The sequence below is a fragment of the Mastomys coucha genome, unplaced genomic scaffold, assembly GCF_008632895.1.
Source record: "Mastomys coucha isolate ucsf_1 unplaced genomic scaffold, UCSF_Mcou_1 pScaffold23, whole genome shotgun sequence".
Classification (NCBI taxonomy): Eukaryota; Metazoa; Chordata; class Mammalia; order Rodentia; family Muridae; genus Mastomys; species Mastomys coucha.
In genome coordinates, this window is record NW_022196906.1 from 61,933,130 (window position 1) to 61,955,555 (window position 22,426).

The 22,426-nt window shown below is 44.6% G+C and overlaps 1 protein-coding gene and 1 long non-coding RNA gene across 5 annotated transcripts in view; one reads left to right on the top strand and one right to left on the bottom strand.

Annotated features, from left to right (window-relative positions):
- Tln2 (talin 2) overlaps window positions 1-22,426 on the bottom strand; it is a 413,098-nt gene that overhangs the window by 161,527 nt on the left and 229,145 nt on the right. For 3 of the 4 annotated variants that reach the window (XM_031343921.1, XM_031343919.1, XM_031343920.1), the window contains 6 exons: window positions 20,253-20,424; window positions 18,008-18,105; window positions 16,170-16,299; window positions 15,057-15,209; window positions 10,598-10,740; window positions 8,580-8,707 (listed from right to left, as the gene is read on the bottom strand). In XM_031343921.1, the coding sequence (XP_031199781.1) occupies window positions 8,580-8,707; window positions 10,598-10,740; window positions 15,057-15,209; window positions 16,170-16,299; window positions 18,008-18,105; window positions 20,253-20,394 (794 nt within the window). In that variant the 5' untranslated portion in view covers window positions 20,395-20,424. Of the gene's footprint in view, window positions 1-2,063; window positions 2,116-8,579; window positions 8,708-10,597; window positions 10,741-15,056; window positions 15,210-16,169; window positions 16,300-18,007; window positions 18,106-20,252; window positions 20,425-22,426 lie in introns of those variants that run through there. The other variant, XM_031343922.1, reaches the window with a different exon arrangement.
- Window positions 2,197-12,811, top strand: LOC116072452. The gene is made up of 4 exons (XR_004111459.1): window positions 2,197-2,347; window positions 7,197-7,260; window positions 9,445-9,559; window positions 12,702-12,811. It is a non-coding gene; the product is annotated as an uncharacterized LOC116072452 (long non-coding RNA).

Below are 22,426 nucleotides of genomic sequence, written 5' to 3' on the forward strand. Positions count from 1 at the left end.
CTCTCTCTCTCCTCCTCCTCCTCCTCCCTCCCTCCCAACTAAGGTTCAAACCCAGGCCTTGCACATGGTAGGCAGATGTTCTATCAACGAGTGACGTTTCCTTTCTCCAGATGCTGTGTTCTCTGTCTTGCTTGCTTCATTTACGTATCTTTAGGTTCATCTGTGTTATCAAACAGGCAGGGTCGCCTTAACTGCTGACTACTTTTTGTTGTAGTAATTCCAACAATCTCCTGGTGTGGCTAGACAAGGGAAACTCTAGAGAAGCTGCTATTGCTGAGGAACATGTTAATCGTCTTCATATGTCCTAGAACTGCCACCAAAGAGGCAATGGTCACCTCCAGACTGGACTTAACACCTGAAGACCAAAGAGGATTGTTATTATTTACATTAATTGACAAGAATGTGCCCAGTTAAAGTATCTATCAGGCAGAGGTTACAGGGGTGCAGGATTGGCAGGGATGCAGTAGTAACAGTGCCACCAAAGGACACTGGGAGCCAGTTTTGCTTTCACCTCTGTCTTAATGCTGAGTCAGCAAATAGTCACATACGCATCTCTAGTTGGTATTCTAGAAGCTTCTCTGAGTGTGGTCTCCAGACCAGTGGCCCTAGCACCAACCAGGAACCTGCTAGAAACAACGTTCAGCCTCACTCAGACCTGCTTAAGAGGCTCAATGGAGACCTCGATGGCATATGCCAGCAAGCCCTGGTTCTGAGAGAGACAGAGGAACCACAAGTGGTGGGCAAGTAGCTCACATTACAAACCAGAACTACTCGGACTTGACTCCAGGTTCCAAGATCACAATGTCTGTGTGACAGAGTCCTGGGTAAGCTCTGGTGGTTTGCGGAATGGCCATGGCTTGAAGGAAGTCCTAGATGACTGGGAATGCCTGGAGTGGTTACAAAAAGTGACTATCCTAAGATGAGGATGAGGAAGACACACAGCCCATCAACCACACGATAGATAGCCTGGCTCATTTTCAAAGAGCAGAAAGTTGTGTCTCTTAGTTCTCCAGCCCAGGGTGTGTGACATCAAGGTGATTCTATATTCAGGCATCCGGGGAGGGCTGCCCCCTTCAGAGTGGACGGACAATGAGTCCTCACCCAGGTGATGAGTACACTAGTGAATACTTCATCTTTATAAGGGCCCTGATTGTATCCTGAGGTCCCATAGACAAGGCCCTAATGGCTGCATGGCATCCTAAAGACCACTCTTGCAAAGTCCAGAACATGGATAATCCCTGAAGTGTGGAAGGGATCCACTGATCATAGCAGCCAGGAAGAAGCACAGGCACTGGGCCTGGAGATCTATGCCACTGTCAGTATGGTTCTATGATCCCAAACTAGTCCAAGCACCCTTTAAAGGCAGCCCAGGCCACTGCCCTGAACTCAGAGCCAGCATGGTGGCAAGGCATATCATGCTGGTTTGCTGTGATCCAGAGTTTGGAAGTCATCAGGCAGGTAAGCAGGCCCTTAGGAGGCTGGGCCAGGAACACACACTGAAGGTCATCATTTAACCACCCTGGCAGGGGAGTTCTGGGCTGTGAGATTCACAGACGAGAGTATTACAAAACAAAACAAAACACCAATCCAACGAACAGACAAAAAACAAGGAAACACTGGAGCAGACAAGTATCCCTTCCTGCATTTTACTTTTCATGTAGTGGGACAGAGAGGGTGAGGTGTAGGGCTGGGGCAGAGAGGGTGGGGTGTAGGGCTGGGGCAGAGAGGGTGAGGTGTAGGGCTGGGGCAGAGAGGGTGAGGTGTAAGGTGCAAGGCATAGCTGAAGAAGAGCCTAGGTTGAAAGGCCTCCTTCCTGGTTAGTTTAGAAACACAGACTCTAGCCAAAGATTCCACAAAAGCACACCAGCTCTGAAGGGGGAAGTACCCTTTGAACTGGTGCCAGCTTAAAAACTGATTCGAGGCCTCCTACTGTGCCGAGAGCTTTGCTTGTTGACAGTAGAATTATCTAGAGTTTGTGGGGGAAAATTTCCAAGTACACTCCGAATTCTTGCAGAGCACAGATTCATGTCTTGGGTTGCTTTGTTTTCTCAGTAAATACTTGCCTGGACCGGCCACACAGGGAACCGAGGCTCCTCCAGGAAGCCTGAGTCTGAGGCTTCCTTTGCCTGTGACCTACCTGCCCACCCCCACCCCCCCTCCACCAACGGACTTCACAGAAATGCAGAGATCCTTTTTGCCTGGCATGAACACCTCATTTCACCTTTGCCAACTGCTCTATCCTCACCCTCTGTGAGTAGGCTAGGCTCCCGTCTCAAAGCTGGACTACTGCAACAACATTTTGAAAAGTGGTGTTAATTGTGAATGTTTATATCCTTGCCATGAAAAGGTCAGTGTTAATGGTACTATATTTGCTTTGGGGTGTGTGTGTGTGTGTGTGTGTGTGTGTGTGTGTGTGTGTGTGTGTGTGTGTGTATGCGACTGTGTGGCACATGCACACAGATGTCCTTCTCTATCATTCTCTGATTTATTACACTGATAACAAGCCTGCAGGCCCCAGATATCCTGCCTCTGTACCCTGCCCCCAACACTGCTCTTGGTTACTGGCTCAGGTGGCCACATGGCGAACTCAGGCCCTTGTGTTGGACAGCAAACACCCTTACCCACTGAGCCATCTCTTCTTTTTTAAGATAGGGTCTCACATAGCCCAAAGCTCACTAGGTAGCCAAGGGTGACCCTGGGCTTCTAATCTTCCTGCCTCAACCTTCTGAGTCCTAGGTTTGCAGGCATGTGCCATCAAACCTGATTCTTTTTTCTCTGGTATCTCTGAGAGTAGCTACTTTCTTGGCGTTTGTTCTCACGAATATTTTATCATAGTCTTATGCTTCCATGTATCTATGAGTAATAATTCAGCTGGTCTCTTTGTGGATATAGTTTTAAGCACAAAGAGGCATATTCTGGGATGTCTTGTTTCTTCTGAGAAGTCACTTGTGTTTTCATACATTCTGAAATGCGATGCCTCATGGCTTTTTGACTTTCAGGATTGCTTGAGGCTCAAGAGATGGCTGCGTGTCAAGGCACTTTCTGCTCTTGTAAAGGACTGTGGTCCAATTGCCAGCATCTAAATGACAGCTCTCAACCATCTGTAACTGCAGTTCCTCTAGCCCTCCTCAGTTACCATGCATATATGGGACAATATATATAAAACATGTAAAACATCCACATACATAAAATAAAAACAAACACATTGTGAAAAAGCATTTGCCTTGACGCCCATCACCCTGCCTCCATCTCTCAGGGTCTGGGATTAGACGTGAATATCAGGGCTTTGTTCAGGCTAAGCAAGCATCCTACCAATTGAGCTAAATTCTCAGCTCTCCATATTTTGTAATTTTCCCCTGCTGAGAACTGAACCCAGGCTCTTCCACATAGGCATCCCCTCAATAATTTGATTATGAACAACTTCAAACACACTAATATACTGAAAAGATTCATGTAGCAAACTCTCTACACTAATCTCCTAGCATCTCTCCATTCAAGTCACACCTACAACAGATGGCTTAAGGTCTCAAGTTTATCAGTAACTCTTACCAACACGAAAGGCCTACCAACTCGACACACCTTAATATTTTCCTCAGGCTTTTAAGGGTCATGAAGGAAGTCGTTGTTACAATGTTTCACATTGCTGCAGATTTTGAGGTTTTTTTTTTTTTGTTTTTGTTTTTCAAGACAGGGTTTCTCTTTGTAGCCCTGGCTGTCCTGGAACTCACTCTGTAGACCAGGCTGACCTCGAACTCAGAAATCTGCCTGCCTCCGCTTCCCAAGTGCTGGGATTAAAGGCGTGTGTCACCATGACAAGTACCAAGTCATTCTCTCTCAGCAGCATCACTTCCTGCATCAGACTCTTCCCATCTCTCTAGAAACAGTTCCTGCTCAGTATTTGAACAGCCCACCCTGCACTTAACATAATAGAGAGGGCTCAGTGGTTAAAAGCGCTTATGGCTCTAGCAGGGGAACTGCAGCCCAGATCAAAGCACAAACATCAAGTGGCTGGCAAAATCCTGTGACCTCAACTCCAAGAGATCTGACACCTTTCTCTGGTCTCTGTTCCTACTCACACATGCACAAGTACACACAGAGACATAAAAATATTAAAAATAAACTTAAAAAAATCATACAAAGTAGACCTAAGAAATCAGCTAAGAATTAGTATGTAGTGTCTCCCTTTTGTCTTCTCTACCCTAGCGCAGCCTCAGACAAGCCAGTACTCAGTGAATTAACATGCATACATGCGACATTATATGGACTGAGCGGGTTATATTTAGGAATATATATACATACATACATATATACATACATACATACATACATACATAGTAACAAGTAATGAAAAAAAGGAGACATGAATTTGCAAGTGAACAAGGAAGTATATGGGAAGGTTTGGAGGAAGGGAAGGGGAGGTAGAAATTAATTATATTATAATCTCATTTTTTAATTAAAAAAGGGATAATTCATTTTTTCTGTATGTAAGAACCTTTGCTTGTGTATGTACGTGTGCACCATGGGCATGTAGTTTGGTACTGGAGTTACAGATGGCTGTGAGTACTGGGAACCGGACCTAGATCCTCTGCAGGAGCAGCCAAAGTGCTTTTACCAGCTGAATGGTCTCTCCAGCTCCATGCATAAGGTACTATGATCATTTTCTAAGCACAGAAAAGTATGAAGTATTTCCAAGATCCTTAGATGTTATGTGGTAGTTTCCTCATGCTCTGATGTAATGCTCCTTCCTGGGGTTCTTTGTGTTTGACATAGGGAACTCTATCATGTAGATAAAGCTTGTCAAACTCAAACATGGAGACCTGGCTTTCCTCTGGTTCCAGCTCTTGGGCCTGGCTCTATCTCTTTCTCTGGCACTTACTACCCCATCTACAGAATAGATGTCCCATTGAGTAGTCTTTATTCTCCTGAAAACATAAAGGTCTTTTTTTGTCTCTGATGCTTACTTTTTCTTTTAATTTAAAATTGTGTGTGCACACATACACCCAGGCACATACACACCACAATACATGCGGAGGTCAGAGAATGACTCTGTGGAGTCAGCTCTCTCTTTCACTGTTCCGTGGACTCTGATGACTGAATTCAGGCTGTTAAGCTTGTATGGACAGTGTCTTTACTTACTCTTGTCATCTTGCCAGCCTGTTTTCTTTCTTCTCTCCTTTCGTTCCCTCTCCCTCCCTCTAGAGACAGGATCTTGCTATGTAATATAGGCTTGCCTAAAACTTGCTATGAAGTCCAGGCTGGCCTCCCACTTGCAGGGATCATCCTGAGTGCTAGGATTCCAGGCATGTACCACCATGCCTGGGCACTGGTTTCTGTTTTTCAAAATGAATATCTTAGCTGGGCAGTGGTGGCACATGCCTTTAATCCCAGCACTTGGGAGGCAGAGGCAGGTGGATTTCTGAGTTTGAGGCCAGCTTGGTCTACAGAGTGAGTTCCAGGACAGCCAGGGTTATACAGAGAAACCCTGTCTTGAAAAAACAAAAACAAAAACAGAAAACAAAAAACAAAAAAAAAGAGCATCTTTATTAATGTGGTACTGAGTCTAGAAATCACTTGAAAAGCTTGAAGAGAGTTAGGAGACATTTTTTATAAAAATGCCCCAACTATGTTGATATGATACACAAACGCTAAATTTTTTTTTTTTAATTATAGTAAATCCACCCATTATGCACACTCCTTCACACCGTGCTCACCCAATTACATGGCTGATATTCCCAGGGGCTCTCTTCACCCTGGCCCTCTTATAAGTGCAACTTTCCCATTGTTAAGTTTGTAAATTCTTAATTGTTTGGGTGAATAGTAGACATCACAGCTATATGCAAATACACACACACACACACACACACACACACACACACAGTTCCCCCACCCCAGGTCTAGCCAGTCAACAGGAATAGCCTTAGTAAAAACAACATCCAACATTCAATGTACAAATCAGAAGTGTGGCCCTGCAGGTTTGTTTTAATTAAGAAGGGTCTCACCTCCTAAGGATTTTCACCAATACAGTAGGAACAGGAACATGTACAATTAAGTATCTACAGAAAATGAGAAAGCTTCATTACCTAGACTAGATCTAGTCTAATTAAAAACTAAATCAAATGCAAGAAGAGAGATAATTGCTACTAGGCATAATGGGCTTATCTTAATTTAGAATCAGAGCAAAGGGGCACGGACCACTGAGAGGCGCCGGATCCACCTTGGGAAAGGAAAGCCTGAAGCAATACAACCACCTTACACCAGCTGTCAGATGGCCAGAGGGCCAAGGAAAGACTAGTTGGCATGAGTATGCGGCTTACAACAAGACCAGACTGCAGTGGCATTCGTGGGACCAAAGTCAGCAGCAAAGGAAAGGAATTCCCATTACAATTCTGGTGACATAGCACATGATATCACAAAGGCCAAAGGAGTGTGTGTGTGTGTGTGTGTGTGTGTGTGTGTGTGTGTGAGTGAGTGAGTGTGTGTGTATGTGTATACATGTGTGCATCTTTATGGTCTTGTTTGTATATGCCTGTGGGAGTCAGAGGTTCATACTGGAAGTCTGCCTCTATCTCTTTCCATCTTATGGTTTGAGACAAAGCCCCTCACATATTCATTTATTGATTCACATAGACAGGCTGGTCAATAAGCTCCAGGGATCCTCCTGTCTCTACCTCTCCATGCTAGGCTTACAGAAGCATGCCAGCAAGCACAGGTTTGTTTGTTTGTTTGTTTTTCCTGAGACAGGGTTTCTCTGTATAGCTCTGGCTGTCCTGGAACTCACTCTGTAGACCAGGCTGGCCTCGAACTCAGAAATCCACCTGCCTCTGCCCCCCAAGTGCTGGGATTAAAGGCGTGCGCCACCACCACCCGGCTTTTATTTCTTAGGTGCTGAACATCAAACTCAGGTCCTTGTGCTTGTGTGGCAAGCACCTTAACCACTAAGCCATCTCCCCAGCCCTGGTTGAAGATAATTCTTGAAATGAATGCATTTCTCCTCTGCTAACTTCTTTTTACATATAGTCTGACCTTTCCCATTCATAATGGGACCCTGAGAATTAGCTGCCCAACACTGAGAAGAGCCCACATGAGATGACCAGGACGGCATTGCACTCTCCTAGGCTTCTGGTTAGATCTCTTTCCCACCAGGCTCATGCATGGCTGCAGGTAGGGAAACCTACAATAAAGTATTTTACTTACAGGGTCCTGGTCTCCCTAAGCTGCTCCCCCCTTCTCCTGTTCGTTGGCAGTCACCTTAGAGCAAAGGTAAGCTGAGAGATGGGAGGAGTGTGAGGTTTGAATGTGTGAATGTAAAATCCATGAAAACCCAAGCATGGCGCCTTCAGCAAGGCATGCAGTGTCGCAGAACAGACAGGCTTATTTCCCTAGGTTCTTGGGGAAGGAAGTCAGTCCAGCGTGGAGAAATGGGCCCAGAGGAGCACTTGGCCAGATAACTCATCTGGGAAACACTGGATATAGTAGCAGGAACTGTTCAAGGCCACCTCAGACTCAAGGTCGTTGAATGTATATTATAGCATAAAGCATCATATTGCAAAAGCTCCCGGGGGTTCATTAACTCAGCTTAGTATGGTAGTGCCTTTAACAGCTCAGTTTGGACCACATAGCAAGCTGTACTGTCTGACATTGCCTGAGCTCAGGGGGAAAGCTGGGTTTTCTTTCTCAAGGGCATAGGCTGCTTCAATCAAAGCGAATGTAAAAGGCCAGATGAGGGCTTGCCCTACTCTCTCTCTCTCTCAAGCCACCCTCAGCACTACAGATGACCCACTGAGGACATCTTGACATAGGTGAATCCTCCTCTGGCAGCATTCACATACTTCCCACCTCCCTCAAGTCACACTCTAAGTGACAGGGGGACAATGATGAGACTAGGGAGATTTTTACCCTCATCCAAATACTTCATGTAAATGGAGACAGAGGGGGAAGGAGAGAGAAAGCAATACATAAAGCCCCTTGGGAAGTTTAGATCCAGGGCAAGGGAAAGGCACCCCCAGGGGAGCAGCAGCCTGCCCAGCAGGGTATTCCCAAGAAAGCGAAGCCAAAGACCCATGTTCCACACAGTCACGGTGCATCTGCAGGGTCAGCTTCTTAGGGAGATTCCAGAGCATAGAGCTAGATAAAAGAAACCACCCTCTCATTCTAGAAAAGAGAACCAAAGACCAAATGGGAGGCAAGGCTACAGCCAGTTCTATGCTCTCTCAAAGTGACTAAGAACTCCTGAAATTCTAATAAAGAATTCAAAACTTGGCTGATTAGATAGCTTAGCCATTATCCCGCTTGAGGGCCCAACATTTAAAACAAGCCAGATGTGGGAACCAACTGGCCAAGGGTAGTAGACTCCAGCTAAGAATCATCTACCATGGGAAGGAAGAACAAATAATGTTGACAGCCACCATTCTGTATTTTTTATATATCTTACTTTACCAACAGCAGTCTGCACTGTGGGTTCTAAACTCAGCTGAGTGAATGTCAACATTCTCACAAGCAATTGGAACAGCCTCTTGGGCTCCTCAAAAACTAAGGCAGAGAAAAGAGAGGGAAGGAGAAAAATGGGGCGAGGCACTTACTCTAAGAATCCAGGTTTGTGTTTATGTTCCACATGAGGTCCAAACTGTATCTGTGCTTGGAACCCACCAAACTCGCATGCCTTCTCAAAGGAGACAGGGTGAGAGCCGTTCAGGATGTCATCCCGAGCCTGAAACACAAGGAGGAAGTTCAGGGCCCCGGAAAGCATCGCACTTCTCCTGAGTCACATACCCCTGACTCAGAGGACAGATGCTGGAGATGATTAGGAAGGACATGGTGAAGGTTGGTGTAAGGTAGAATCAAGGCTAAAAGAAAACAGGCTTTTGGATTCTCCTCCCAAAGTAGGCAACAGCTGAAGAGCATCAGCACTGCAGTCACCAATTCTCAAATGACACAAAAAATAAACCCTACTGATAACGTCGGAAGGCAGCTGAGACTAGCAAACACGAAGAAAGGAAGAGACCTGGAAACCCTCTGAAGTGCTTGGATTCATACGGGTTGATGTAGAAACATGATTTGCCTCACCTGAGCCTAAGTCATAAGGCTAGCAAGAAAAATATCCACGAAGAGGCAAAACCATCGCCATCCCATCCAAGGAGAGAGACAGACGGGTATTCCTTCACTCAGACAGGAGTGCTGCCTGGGGCCATGTAGGGAGGGGCCAGCAGTGCAGGACTTTACAATGGGCACTCGCTACACTGAAAGTCCTGCCCCCTTTCTCCTGATTCATGTGCTGTTGCTATTTATCACTCAGGTTTCTGTCTTCCTTTTCTCTAGCTACATGACCCAGAACACTCTGAGATGTGTACTCTCCACTATCACTCTGGGCTCTAAATGTGTGAGTCTCTTCTAATTGCCCTGCTAGCTGCCTTCCAGCCTCATTAACTATCATCCTTTCTTCCACAGGAGTCAGCAAATAGTAAATATCTCAGACCTTCAGTGGGCTCTCTGTGTGTTGCAACTACCCATTCTGCCAGTTAAATCCAAGAACAGACACAGAAAGCAAGCAAGTATGCAGTGGGTAAGGGAATTTGCCAATATAAAGTGCCCACATAAATTAATTTCTTACTTTCAATCCAGGTGGAAGGCAGAGCTGCAGCTTATAAACCCTGCATTGTCTCTGAGTGCAGACAAGTAGGTAAAAACAAGGACAGAAGGAACCTGAGGTGGGAAGAAATCCTAAAGAAACATGGGTGGCATTTTCCTCCAGTCAAAAGAAGCTCTCAGGCAACCAACTGCAAAGCTCACACCATATGCTGGGAGATCACAACTCAGGGGTTAAGGGATTTTCTAGCATAAACAATTAGTTAAGAGCAAAGAGATTAAAAGGTGACTGAGAGGATAGCGTGGAGCTAACAAGAAGTACTGATTTTCTAGCCAATATTCCTTTGTATTCTAAGATGTCAGCTTGTGAAACGATGGTCGGTTAAATGAACACAAGTGTCTCCCAAGGCCAGGAAAAGGGCAGTGATGGCCACTGGGTCCCAACCCATGATGCCTCAGAGAGGACCAGTAAGGTCCAGGAGATTACACCCAATGCTAATTCTCACTAGAGACTGAAGAACAGCACCCCTGGACTCTAGATTCCTTCTGTTGTGTGGGAACCAGAAATGAGCACCCATTTACCACAAGACCAGGCAGAAGTCTTCTGGAGATCACATAATAGTTTCTTTTCTGCTGCTGTGATAAAACACTCCCACAAAGGCAACTAAACAAAGTATGAGTTTACTTGGCTTATAGACTTGGGTTCCAGTCCTCCACTGGTGGAAAGTGAAGCAGCTGTCACTTGAAGCAACTTATCACTTTACATCCACAGTCAAGAGCAGAGGTGCATGCTGGCTCCAAGCCTGCTTTCTCCTCTCAAGAATCTGCTGCCTAGGGAATAATGCCACCCACAGTTGGTGAGTCTTTCTATCTTAATTAACACAATCAAAACATGCCCATAGGCCAATTTAAGCTAGATAACGTCTTATGGAGATTCCTTTCCCTAGATCCTGTCAGAGTGACAATGAGCACTAACCACCGCATCCATCTGTTGTCTGATCAATAAATACCATACCTGGACATAAAGCAAGTTCAACTGCACCGGGTCTCTCGAGTCCACATTTTGATCAGAGTAAAAGAACTTCCGTCGAAGCAGCAACGTCTCATTTTCATCCACACCTTGCTCTCTGAATGTCCGGCTGTGATCTAGCCAATTTACTGAAACAGCAAACAGATTGAGAGGATATTGTGTGCTACTCATTGCCACAGCCTGATGTGCAAATAGAGTTCTATAAGTGTCGACGGTTGCTTAAAATCACTTCGTATAGCAGAACTATGCTCTTCAAACTGTGAGATGATCTACCTCCACCATACTCAAATCCCACACAACAGGAAGGATCTAGAGTCCAGAGGTGGTGTTCTTCAGTCCAAAGTAGGAATTAGCACTGGGTATAATCTGCTGGTTATTCAGAGGAGGGCCTCACTGGTCCTCCTGGAGCTTCTTGAGTTGGGGCTTAGTAGCCATCATTACCCTCTTTTGAGCCTTGGTGTCAAAGACCAGCTTTGATGTCCAGGGTAAACTGAAGTGGGGCACAGAGTTGGAAACTGAGTGCTGATATTGCTAGTAGGTAGAGAGGGCTGGTGCTGATGGCAGTCAGTAACTGGAGAAAAGGAAAGAAGGGGAAGAAAATCTCATACATGCACACACACACACATTCACACACATATGCACACACACACACAGACACACACATTTTCTCTCTCTCTCTCTCTCTGAATGGATGAACCAAAATAAGCTCTGACAACTTCATACATATGCATACATGCATGCATACATACATACATACATACATACACACACACACACACACACACACACACACAACACACACATTTGGTGGATGGAGCAAACTCCAACAACTTTATTTTTTCTCTCACAACTTATATATCCCAGTAAAATCTTTCAAGCAGTATAGAAGTTACAATATGACTACATTCTAATTTTCTTTTAGTGAATGATTGTGAAAAAACAGTATGTTCCCCAATGCCTTCACATGAAAAACATTTTACATATCAGAGGTGCAGAAGACAAATTATCCTAAGAATCCACAAGCATTCGTAACTAAGCAACCTGTTATAGATTAACAAAGTGTGAGCAAGCAAGGTAATTTTCTCAGTCAGCTTCTCTTACTGGCAGGCTGCAATTTGTGGCTACAAAGAAAGGATTGATTCTTTGATTATTTATCCTAAAGAGTAATCTTAGAAAAATCTTAAAAGAATCAAAAATGAAAATTTTTATATAAAAACCAGATACTACTATTTTAAATCCTCAGAATGCATATCTACTCATCAGCAATTTTTATTAAACCATATCAGGAAGTTGAGAGCAAAAATGGGTATAAGAAATCAATTATCACCTTGACCAGCCCATCTTTAGCTAAAGATGGTCGTCAGCTAGTGCTGGTCTGGCTGCTATTGTTCAAGTTCCCTGACTTTAAAAAAACCCTAGCTTAACTGTTATGAGTGTGCCTTTCTGAACTTCAAATTATTCCCTAAGATTTTCTACATTACAGCCACTAGCAAAAACATCTTAACCTAACTTCACTAACAATCTGTATCTCAAAATTCTTTCTAAGGATGGTGGTCATTGCTGACAATCTACATTTCTAAGTTCTTTCCAAGGGTTGATTGGATTGCTGAACTATTACAGCAGCAATGCTTGAGAAAGATCAAGCATTATTATTGGGTTTTGTTTGTTTGTTTGTTTGTTTTTTGTTTTTTCGAGACAGGGTTTCTCTGTATAGCCCTGGCTGTCCTGGAACTCACTCTGTAGACCAGGCTAGCCTCAAACTCAGAAATCCGCTTGCCTCTGCCTCCCAAGTGCTGGGATTAAAGGCGTGCGCCACCACCGCCTGGCTTTTTTTCTTTCTTTAATGATTTATTTATTTTATATCTCTTAATACACTGTCACTGTCTTCAGATACACCAGATCCTATTACAGATGGTTGTGAGCAACCATGTGGTTGCTGGGAATTGAACTCAGGACCTCTAGAAGAGAAGTCAGTGCTCTTAACCACTAAGCCATCTCTCCAGCCCCCAAGCATTATTATGGTTGAGTGCTAATGATACTGCCCAGTAAGGGGCTAGAAGCCCCCTTAGAATTTCCATCTAATTCCTAGATTAAGAGGGATGTGAAGGCAACAAGCTGAACAAAACTCTCCAACAGCATGAAGTCCTCAGGACATCTTTGGTGCTCTGCCTCTCCTAGGCACATCCATCATCATGGCCACATTCTGTGAGTTCTAAAGCCTTTTGTTGTTCCTCCTGCATAGCCCTCAATGCCTTGGGAGACAGTGGTATTCATTTAACTGATCTTCAGTAAACAAGCTACAGTATATTGGTAATACAGAGAAAGGAATGTGAGGGAGTTTGGAAATAACAGTGTTGTACTAAGAAATCAAGCTTCTGGCTTGAAAGAGTCTGAACTCTGGGTGCTTAGTAGGCTGCGGTTTGGGAGAAGACTGTGGAAGCTTTGGCAGGTAGAGTCTCCCAGGAGGAAATGGGTTCGACAGTCTGACCCTACTTCCTGATGATACTGAGGATGCAGTTTGAGCATCTAGCCTCCTCTTGCTCCCTCCATGCTCACCCTGCCAAGACATATCCTTTGAAACATATCCTTTGAAAGGCAAACCAGAGCAATGTCTTCCTTGAATAGCTCCTTTTCTTGCCTTTCTTTTTAGCTGCAGTTTGTTTATTTTGTGTGTCTATGTTGCAGAGAAGGTGTGGCTCTGTTGTGTAGTACATGTAGAGGTCAGAAGATACATGGGAATGGGTTGTCTCTTGTACCATATGGGTCCCAGGAAATGAACTCAGATCATCAGGCTTGTTGGCAAGTGTCTTTACCCACTGAACCATCTCACCTGTACTTAAAGATCTTGTCTGGTCACAACATCAAGACACATAGCCAACACTTTAAGAATTTTCCTTGGAATCAAGTACTTACTTCAGTCTCATCTAGCGAAATGGTTTAGAGACACTAGGCATACCGAGTTTCTCTTCTCTCAGATAGGAAGTAGGGAGAAAATTAAAATCATGAAGTGGTGGTACAGAGACTCAAACTAAAAGGCTAGAGGTGATATCTGTCTCCATAGGCCAGCTTGACTCTGACATCATCCTAAGAATCCTGTGCACACATTGCAGTGCATAGACATACATCAGCCATTCCTCTGCTCGTTCCCTGAAGCCCTCTGTGACCTCCATACCTTAGAGTCTCTGTCCCTGTTCCCCCTTCTCTCTCCCCTTTTCTCCCCCCACCACACCCCCCACACCATACCTCACTGTGTTAAGTATTTATGACCAACCTCACCAACTGCTAAGCGACTCTGGCATAAGTAACCTGTCTGACAGACCTCCTCTCCCAGAGTCACCTGGGAGGGTACTGTGCACACATTAATAAATCCTTGAGATTTGTCTACTAAAGGCTTCTGGAAAGAAGTCTGTAACTGGAAATTTAATGAGGTAGAAAGAGAAGAGAGCAAAGGAGGACTCAGAGGAAATAGCAGGCCCTCGAAAGATCAATAAACATTATGAAAGTGATGATGTCACCCAGGGCTGCAGTAGGAAGGGGGGTGCTGGAAGGGAAGGAGGCCAGGTGATGCACTAAGCCCCTCCCAGTGAGCAGTGGGCAGCAAGGACCACGCAGCAGGGCTTTGGGGACATCTGACGTTATCTGCTACTTTTGTATATATTATCCATGTGGCTGTGGAAGTGACTTTCCTGTGATAGACCAATCTCATGATTTTAATCTCTAAGGAAATAATGGATCTAAGGAGTGGATATTAAAGACTACAAATATCTCCCCCAAAGAGAACCAGAAACAACCTCTTGATGGAAGTACCCTGCTGAAGGAGTGTGTATTACCACACACACACAGACACACACACACACACACACGCCCTAAGCAAGCCTCCAGATCTAAGAAATTCAGAGAAACACAAAAGATATATAATTACAGACAGATAGTTACAACATAAGAAAGGATGTATCACACAAACACAAACATATACAAGTGTGTACACACACACACACACACACACATACACACACGCACGCACGCACGCACGCACGCACGCGCGTGCGCACACGAGTTCCAAGGGAAAAGTAAGAAAGATGGAGAAGGAGCTTGCTTAGTTAAGTGTATATGCTATCCAGCTGCATTTAGGTCCCAAACAATAATTACATTTCTGCAAGATAGTAGGAAATTGTGGACACAATTTATGTATTTGACATGAATGGATTCTTTTTAGATGTCAAACATCATTATAGTCACTTTAAAAGCTGTATACAAGTATTGTCTTTTAGTGAGACAAATCAGAACACTTGCAGATTAAAAAACAAAACAAAACAAAAAAACCCAAAAAGCAGTGTTCAGTCGTACGGATGGTGGCAGCGGACCCAGGCTCCTATGGACTGTGTACCTGGCTACCAGCCTCCCCCTCCCTGATAACCCCCCCGCCCCCGCCCCGGACACTCACAGTCATCATCTGTGTGCAGCTTGGCCTTCAGCTTCTCCATCTTCCTCTCATCCCGTAACAACGTCCTGTCTTTTTTTAGTGTGCCTGTCCCTTCTTCTTTCTTTTCTTCAATGGTTTCTTGGATTAAAGAGTATTCTTCATAATTTGTTATTCCTAATAACAGAAATCAAGTTATATGTATACATGATTAAATCACTATCAACTTCTACTTAGGGCCAGGGATACTGCAAAGGGTTCATGCTGGCAAAGCACAGGAGGGCCCTTCCTCCCTTGAGGACCAGGAGGGTCATACACCCCACAGCTCCTGTACAAACACAAGCTCTTCAGGCTGGGAAGCCAGATTCTAGGTATTACGTACAATTTTCTCTACAAACACACTTATATATACACCCTCTCTTCTCCTTTTCTCTCTGTCTCTGCTTCTCTCTCCTTCTCTTTCTCCAAGATTAAACCCAAAACATGAAGGAAAAGCATCTCCCACTGAGCCACCATGTCCCAATGGCCGCATTAAGTTTTATTTATTTATGTAGTTGCTTATTTGGAGACTCAGTCTCACAGTGTAGGCCTTTCTGCACTGGTCCTCAAGATGTAAAACATAGTGGCCCTGCAATCAGAGACCCGTCGCCCCTGCCTCCTGCTTGCAGGGATTAAAGGTGTAGAGCACACTGCTTAGCCTCCATTAATTTTTGAGAACCAAGGCATGACTCTGTCAATCAAGAAGTGTACAGATGAACTGGGCTCTTCCATGATGGAAATGTTAGGATAGGTAAGGCTCCTCTCACCCAGCAATTACAAGGGCACACTATGGCAAGGTTGGTCTCTGGAGAAAATGACAAGAAGCAATAGGAAACAAATCTGTGATCCTCACACTGGCTGTTACCATGACAATTTAAGAGAGAGTGGCCATCAGTGGGGAAGGTTGAAACGATTAGAAAATCATTCCCATTGAGAAACTCTGCAAAGGGAAACAAAAGCTCTCAAGCTTGGTGAGGTACAGCGAGGCTGAGGCTCGGTGAGAAGTGTTATAGAGACAGGACAGAAATCTCCCTGGGGGTGGGCAGAATACTGCAGGGGTGGGTGTGGCTAAGGGACAAACAAGGCTGAGCTGCTCACCTATCCTGCTGCAGATCGTGACCAGGAGCTCCCCCACCGTCTTGGAGTCATCCACCATCACCGTCTTCACAGAGCCATCCAACATGCGGATTTTCTGAGGCCTCTGTTTCTTCTTATACTCCAGAATGTCCTAGACATAAGCCCCACTCAGCACACACTGTGTTGAAAACCACAACAGCACGGGGCACTTCTCTTTGGAAATCAAGTCCAGAAGAGGACTACATCTTTCTTTGTCCAAGATTTTTTTTTTTTGAAAGCCTTCCTAAATATTCACGAGGGTGCTGCTGTGTCTAGCACACAGAATTCTGAGAGCTAAGTAATGGGTTTCATAAGGATTACAGAAGTCTCTTGTAAGGAAATTACCCTCCAAGAAGGAATACTTGTAGCTCACAATGACCAACACTTCCTTTCTCTAAAGCAAAGCCGGCTGGGAAAGAGCGCAGTAACAAGACAGAGGAGAGGGCGATACTTCAATGGAAATGAATCTAAAGTCATATCTGTCATCAGGAACAATTTTTTTTTTTGCTATACAGATGCACAAAATGGACATTTATTTTTAAAATGTCCATTTACAATCTTTGTTGTATATATTTACTATATATGTAGTCTACAAAATGAAAGACATAAATAATATCACCCAGAAAGCTTCATATTAGGTGCGTATCCAAGCAGGAATAGTTTAACAAAACGACAGTGAAATAGGATGGGGGAAAGATTAAAAAAAAAAAAAGAATGAGGTTAGGGGTTACTTCAAAATAGGAGACCTCTCTTTCATTGTAATTCTTAGAAGCCACAGATGGGAAGACGTGCCTCAAGTTAACGGAACATTACATTCTTGCTTTTTGGAACCCTGGCTAATCTGAGAAGCCCACTTCAGCAGGCACAGGAAACCCCAGGACCCCGGAGGTCAAGGGGACAAGTGCTCTCCACGTTTTTACTCATCATTTAAACCACAGAGGTAACTTTTGTTTCTGTCACAGAGAGTTAGCAAAGCCGCATCTCCAGCTCAAGTTTCCTGTTCACAAACAAGCCCTGGGCAGGGCTTTGGCATCTCTGCTGTGTCCACATGTGTCCAGTTTCTAATGCAGCCCAGAGACATAGCTACTCAAGGAAGGTGATATAGCTCGTCTCACAACTGTCAAGCCCAGCTTTGGCATGGAGAGGCTGCTCAGCCGGGCGGCATGGCTCAGCATACTAACCATGAACCATTTCAATCCCTCTGTGGAATTTCAAGAATTTTAGGAGGTTAGAATCCTCTCACCACACAGGTTCACTGCATCCCTAATTCCTAATTAGAAGCTCTTGGACTAGACGTTGTCATGATATGGGATTCCATAGCTAGTCCCCCAGCAGTGAAGCTCAGAGAAGATAGAAGCAGTGAGCCGGCAAGGTGACTCGGTGGGTGACGGCGCCTGGCACCAAGGCTGTTCAGTTCTTCAGCCCCACGTAATGCAAGGAGAGAACTGACTCTTTAAAGTGGTTTTCTGGCATCTTCATGCACACCATTAAGTACAAATATCCATATACAGTGACATACAATAAACAAATGTTATTTAAAAGAGAAAATTTAAAGATGGTGCTCAGGAGATGGCCCAGTGGTTAAGAGCACTGTCTGCTCTTCCAGAAGACCCAGGATTGATTCTCAGTGCCAGATGGTGGCTTTTAATAGTCTGTAACTACAGTTTCAGGGGACTCAATGTCCTCTGCTGGACTCCATTGGTATCACACAAGAAGGTATACACAGGCACACATGCAATCAAATCACACACACACAGAGACACAGACACACACACACACGAATTTAAAATTTTAAAAAGAGAACAGGACCAACAACGTACCCCATTCCGCAACATGTAGTAATCCAGTGTCCGACCTGCTTCTAGCCAAATCCCTTTCCTAGGGTCTTCATCAGAGAGGAACAGCCCATAGTCAGAAGCTAGAAAATAAATAGAAAAGAGGAGGCCAAGTAAGGACAAATCCATCACTGGACCAAGAGCACTCACGTGGAAAGGAGGGTGATACTGTCCATCACCAGAGAGACCTGCTTCTTACCAACAGCACAGCACCGCACACCCTCTGAAGCAGTCCGGGAGGAGCCTCCCGGCAGAATCAATGCCCACAGCAAGGTTTGGGCATAGGGACCAGGGGGCACATGGACCAGTGGGCTGGAGGTACACATATATTTAGAAAATCGTCAGGAGCAGAACAGGCTACATTACAACTGAAGTTGTCTTTGTTTTCTAGTCCTCGCTGTCACAGACTCATTTACAGGTTATCACAGGGAAGGATAAAGAAATGGAGGCAGCAACCACCTCTGTCCAGGGCCACTGAGGCAAAGCAGGGAAGACGGGCCACAGCAAAAGAGCATGTGATAAAAGATTGGTCTACAGAGTGGTGGTAAATGTTCTGCAATCTTACCCTCACTGAGGTTGGGAAGATGAGCTAGCCTGGGCTATACGATGAGCACCTTATAACAAAACAGAGCTTAAAGAAAAGCAACGACAAGCTTTTTAGGACTTCCTTATGAGGTAACGCTTATGCCACCAAATACCACAAAATAAAGAAAGCAGTTGAAGAAATAAACTCAGTATTCCTTATAAAGACCTCTTACTTCAATGTGCAAAGATGGAGAGGCCTGGGGCAAGGGAGGAGTGGGGATCATTTCCCACCTAGACTTTTCCTAGCATGAAGGGTTGAGAGGGGCACACAGACATGTCTATGCAGATCAGAGGTCAACCTCAGGTGTCATTCCTCAGGGTGCCATCCACCCTGTTCATTGAGATGGGGTCTCTCATTGGCCTGCTGTTTGCTGACAGCTGGCAGAGGCCCCAAGGATCCTCCTGCTTCCTTTTCAAAGGTGATGGTATTTCAATCCTATATAGGTTTTGGGGATCAAACTTAGACCCTAAAACCTATGCAGCAAGCACTTTACTGACTGAGCCATCTCCCTAGGCTGTCTTTTCTGTAACGGAACCGGAATCCTCAGGGCCTGTCAGAAGGGTGGGGTTCCCACAACACATCAGGAAGCTATTTCTGAGTCTATAGAGGCCTTCACCACAACTTGTACCAATTCAGCCCAAAGGAAGTTTTAACGGTGTCAGAAAATAATAATAATAATAATAATAATAATAATAATAATAATAATAATAATAATAATAATAAAAACAGCGAGACTGAACAAGCAAATCTTAGAGTCAGAGAGGGATCTGTCAGCTAATTTTCATTTCTGGTTAATTTAGTAAAACTCAGCAATCTCAGTATCATAAACCATGCCTTCTTCTGGAGTCTGTGGGTACCTGCACACAGACATATACAATCCTGCATGCAGACACACATAGACATAGTTAAAAATAAAATCTTTTACAAATTGAATTAAAACTCAGGAAGCTCCTTCAAAGGGCTTGCACTGTAAGACTTTCAGGCAGCACTGAGGCTATATGGAGTCAGTATGTATCAAGTAAGGATGTTATTCTTTTTTTTTTTTTTTTTGGTTTTTCGAGACAGGGTTTCTCTGTATAGCCCTGGCTGTCCTGGAACTCACTCTGCAGACTAGGCTGGCCTTGAATTCAGAAATCCGCCTGCCTCTGCCTCCCAAGTGCTGGGATTAAAGACATGCGCCACCACTGCCTGGCAAGGATGTTATTCTTTATTTGACTATGGCAGTGAGACATCAAAATGTGGTTTATGAATTACAGAGCATGATGTTCACCCAAAGAGAGTCAAGATAACAGGCATAATATCCAGATTTGACTCAGGGTCAAGGTCAATGTGGTCATTGTTCTTATCAGGGAGTAATGTAAAAAGGCATTTCCTTTAAAATTGACTCCATAGCCCCCATTCCTCCAGTCAGGATCTCACTATGTGGTACAGGATAGCCTGGAACTGGCTATGTAGAGCAGGCTAGCCTTGAACTGGAGACACCAGCCTGACTCTGCCTCCAGAGTGCTGGGATTATAGAAGAGAGCCTCCATGCCTGGTTTGAAACGGAGATGTTTAAAACATGTCTAGGCATGACCCTTTAGCTAAAGAGTTAAGGGACATCCAACCACACTTTCAGAAGCCAATGAATAATCATCGACGCACCTTGCCCAGTCTGTGCCTCTGGTACTCTCTCCCGAATGACTCGACAGGCATCATACACAGCTGTAGACGGCTCAAACTGCATGGTCTTCACCACATTGCAGTGGCGGACACAGATCTTTAAGGACAGGGCCACCATTTTCATAGATGACTTGATGGGTTTCACTTAGAGCATCTAGAAAAAACAGGAGACAAGCCTTAATGCATACAATCATTATTTAGCTGCAGGGGAAAAATGTTTAGTTCTTAACCTGGCTCCCCTGCGACGAAATCATTCACACTGCTGTCAGAACCAGAGTGAGTGTGGTATGAGATAATGCATTAATATTCCTCATTGGAGAAATGGCAACATATACTCCTCCATAAACAACACCGGTGATTATCAAGAATTAGCCTCAACCTGAATGAAGGCCCAACAGCCTGTGTGGGGGTTGACTGCCAACAGGACAGAGGGAGTCAGAAATGGCTGACGCTTCCTACCACCACATCAACGTTTCAAAGCCATCTCTAAAGCTGCTTCCAGCTCTTTTTGCAAACATATTTAAGGAACTCTGACCACTTCCCATCAATAGTTTTAAAGCTCTAGCGATAAGTAGGCAGTTTTGCTGTGTTGCAGATGGCTTTATGTAACTGTCTGTCCCCTGGTGAATGGTGATAGTTACAGAGTTCCCCAAACCCCAAGATGTCCTAGCACCGCTCAGGGCTAGGAGTCAGTGGAGAAGGTCATCATGGATCCCTTCCATGAGATACAGCAGAGAGGAAGGGACGGCCAATCTTTTCTTTCTTCATGATTACTCATTGGCTTCTGAAATTCTACATGCTCTTGTAGGGGTAGAACATGGGTAGATAGAGAGGCGTCAAAGTGCACATGTGAAAAGCCAGTGGCCAGAGTAAGACATGATCAACGATCAGATGAGATGAAAGATGAGGACACGGAGTCCAAGAGTTCTCTGGCAAATCAGGTAATACAGTTCAGTGGAGCATAGGACCCAAACTAAAGTGGATAGTAGGGTCAAGAGTGGGATGAAGAAGGGCTAGCTCAAAGGATACCAACACATAAACTTTGTAGGCTTGCTTGGAAGTGGGCAGAGCCAACAGGTGGAAGTTTTGTTCTTATGTAGATAAGCTTTTATCCAATAGTGTGCCACCTGTCCAATCAGGAAGCCACACACATATAAGTCTGCTTCCCGAGGATTCTAAGGGTGGTTCCAGGGCACTTAAGTACCCTCCATCATCATATACTATCTCATTTCTGGGCCCTGCCCACATAGCTGCCTCTCAGTCTGCTGGAGAGAAGGTGAGTAGACAGGGCATTTGGTTTGGGAGCCTACTGTCTGGGTTCAGTCCCAAGCTAGAAGTGCCTTGGACTCCTGTGCCAGTCATTTCCCTGTTTCACCTTTCAGACCACAGGAGAAACAGGTATCCATGGGCAGCTTTCCTCATCAGTCTTGAATGGTTCCTCCTCCTAGCATCCCAGGAGGAAGGGCATGGAATGCAGGCAGCTCTTTCAGTCCAAGACAGAAGTTCAAAAGGATGAGGAATAGCAGAGGCCATGAGAATCGTGTTCTGGACTATTCAATCACCCAGAACAACTACCGCAAAGAGATCATCATCCTTACTCAGGGACACATTAAAAAGGAAGTCCCTTCTCATACAGATGAGCCTTTGTTCAAGCGCACTGTGTATAGGCCCAAGACTACAGGGAGTCCAGCATGGTTGTTACTCCTGGGTCCATAATTCACTGTGATTCAGTTTTATCAAATGAATAAGACTGTATACTGTACAGAAATTTGTACATGCTTGTGCATATGGTATATATATGTGTATATATATACACACACATATATATACATATATATATATCATATATATATATGTATATATGCATACACACACACACACACACACACACACACACACACACACGTGTGTGTGTATGCTCATTTGTGTTTATGTGTATGAACGCCAAGGACAACCTTGGGCCTCTTCTTTGATTGTCCTTCACTTTAATGTTTTGAGACAGGGCCTCTTACTGAGCCTGAAGTTCACCAATTCAGTTAGACTGACTGGCCAGTGAGCCCCACCTGCCTAGTCCTATGATTAGAGGTATGCACCTCCAAGCTTGGCTTTTCACTTGGTTGCTATATATATCCAAAGTCAAATCTACATTTTTTTAT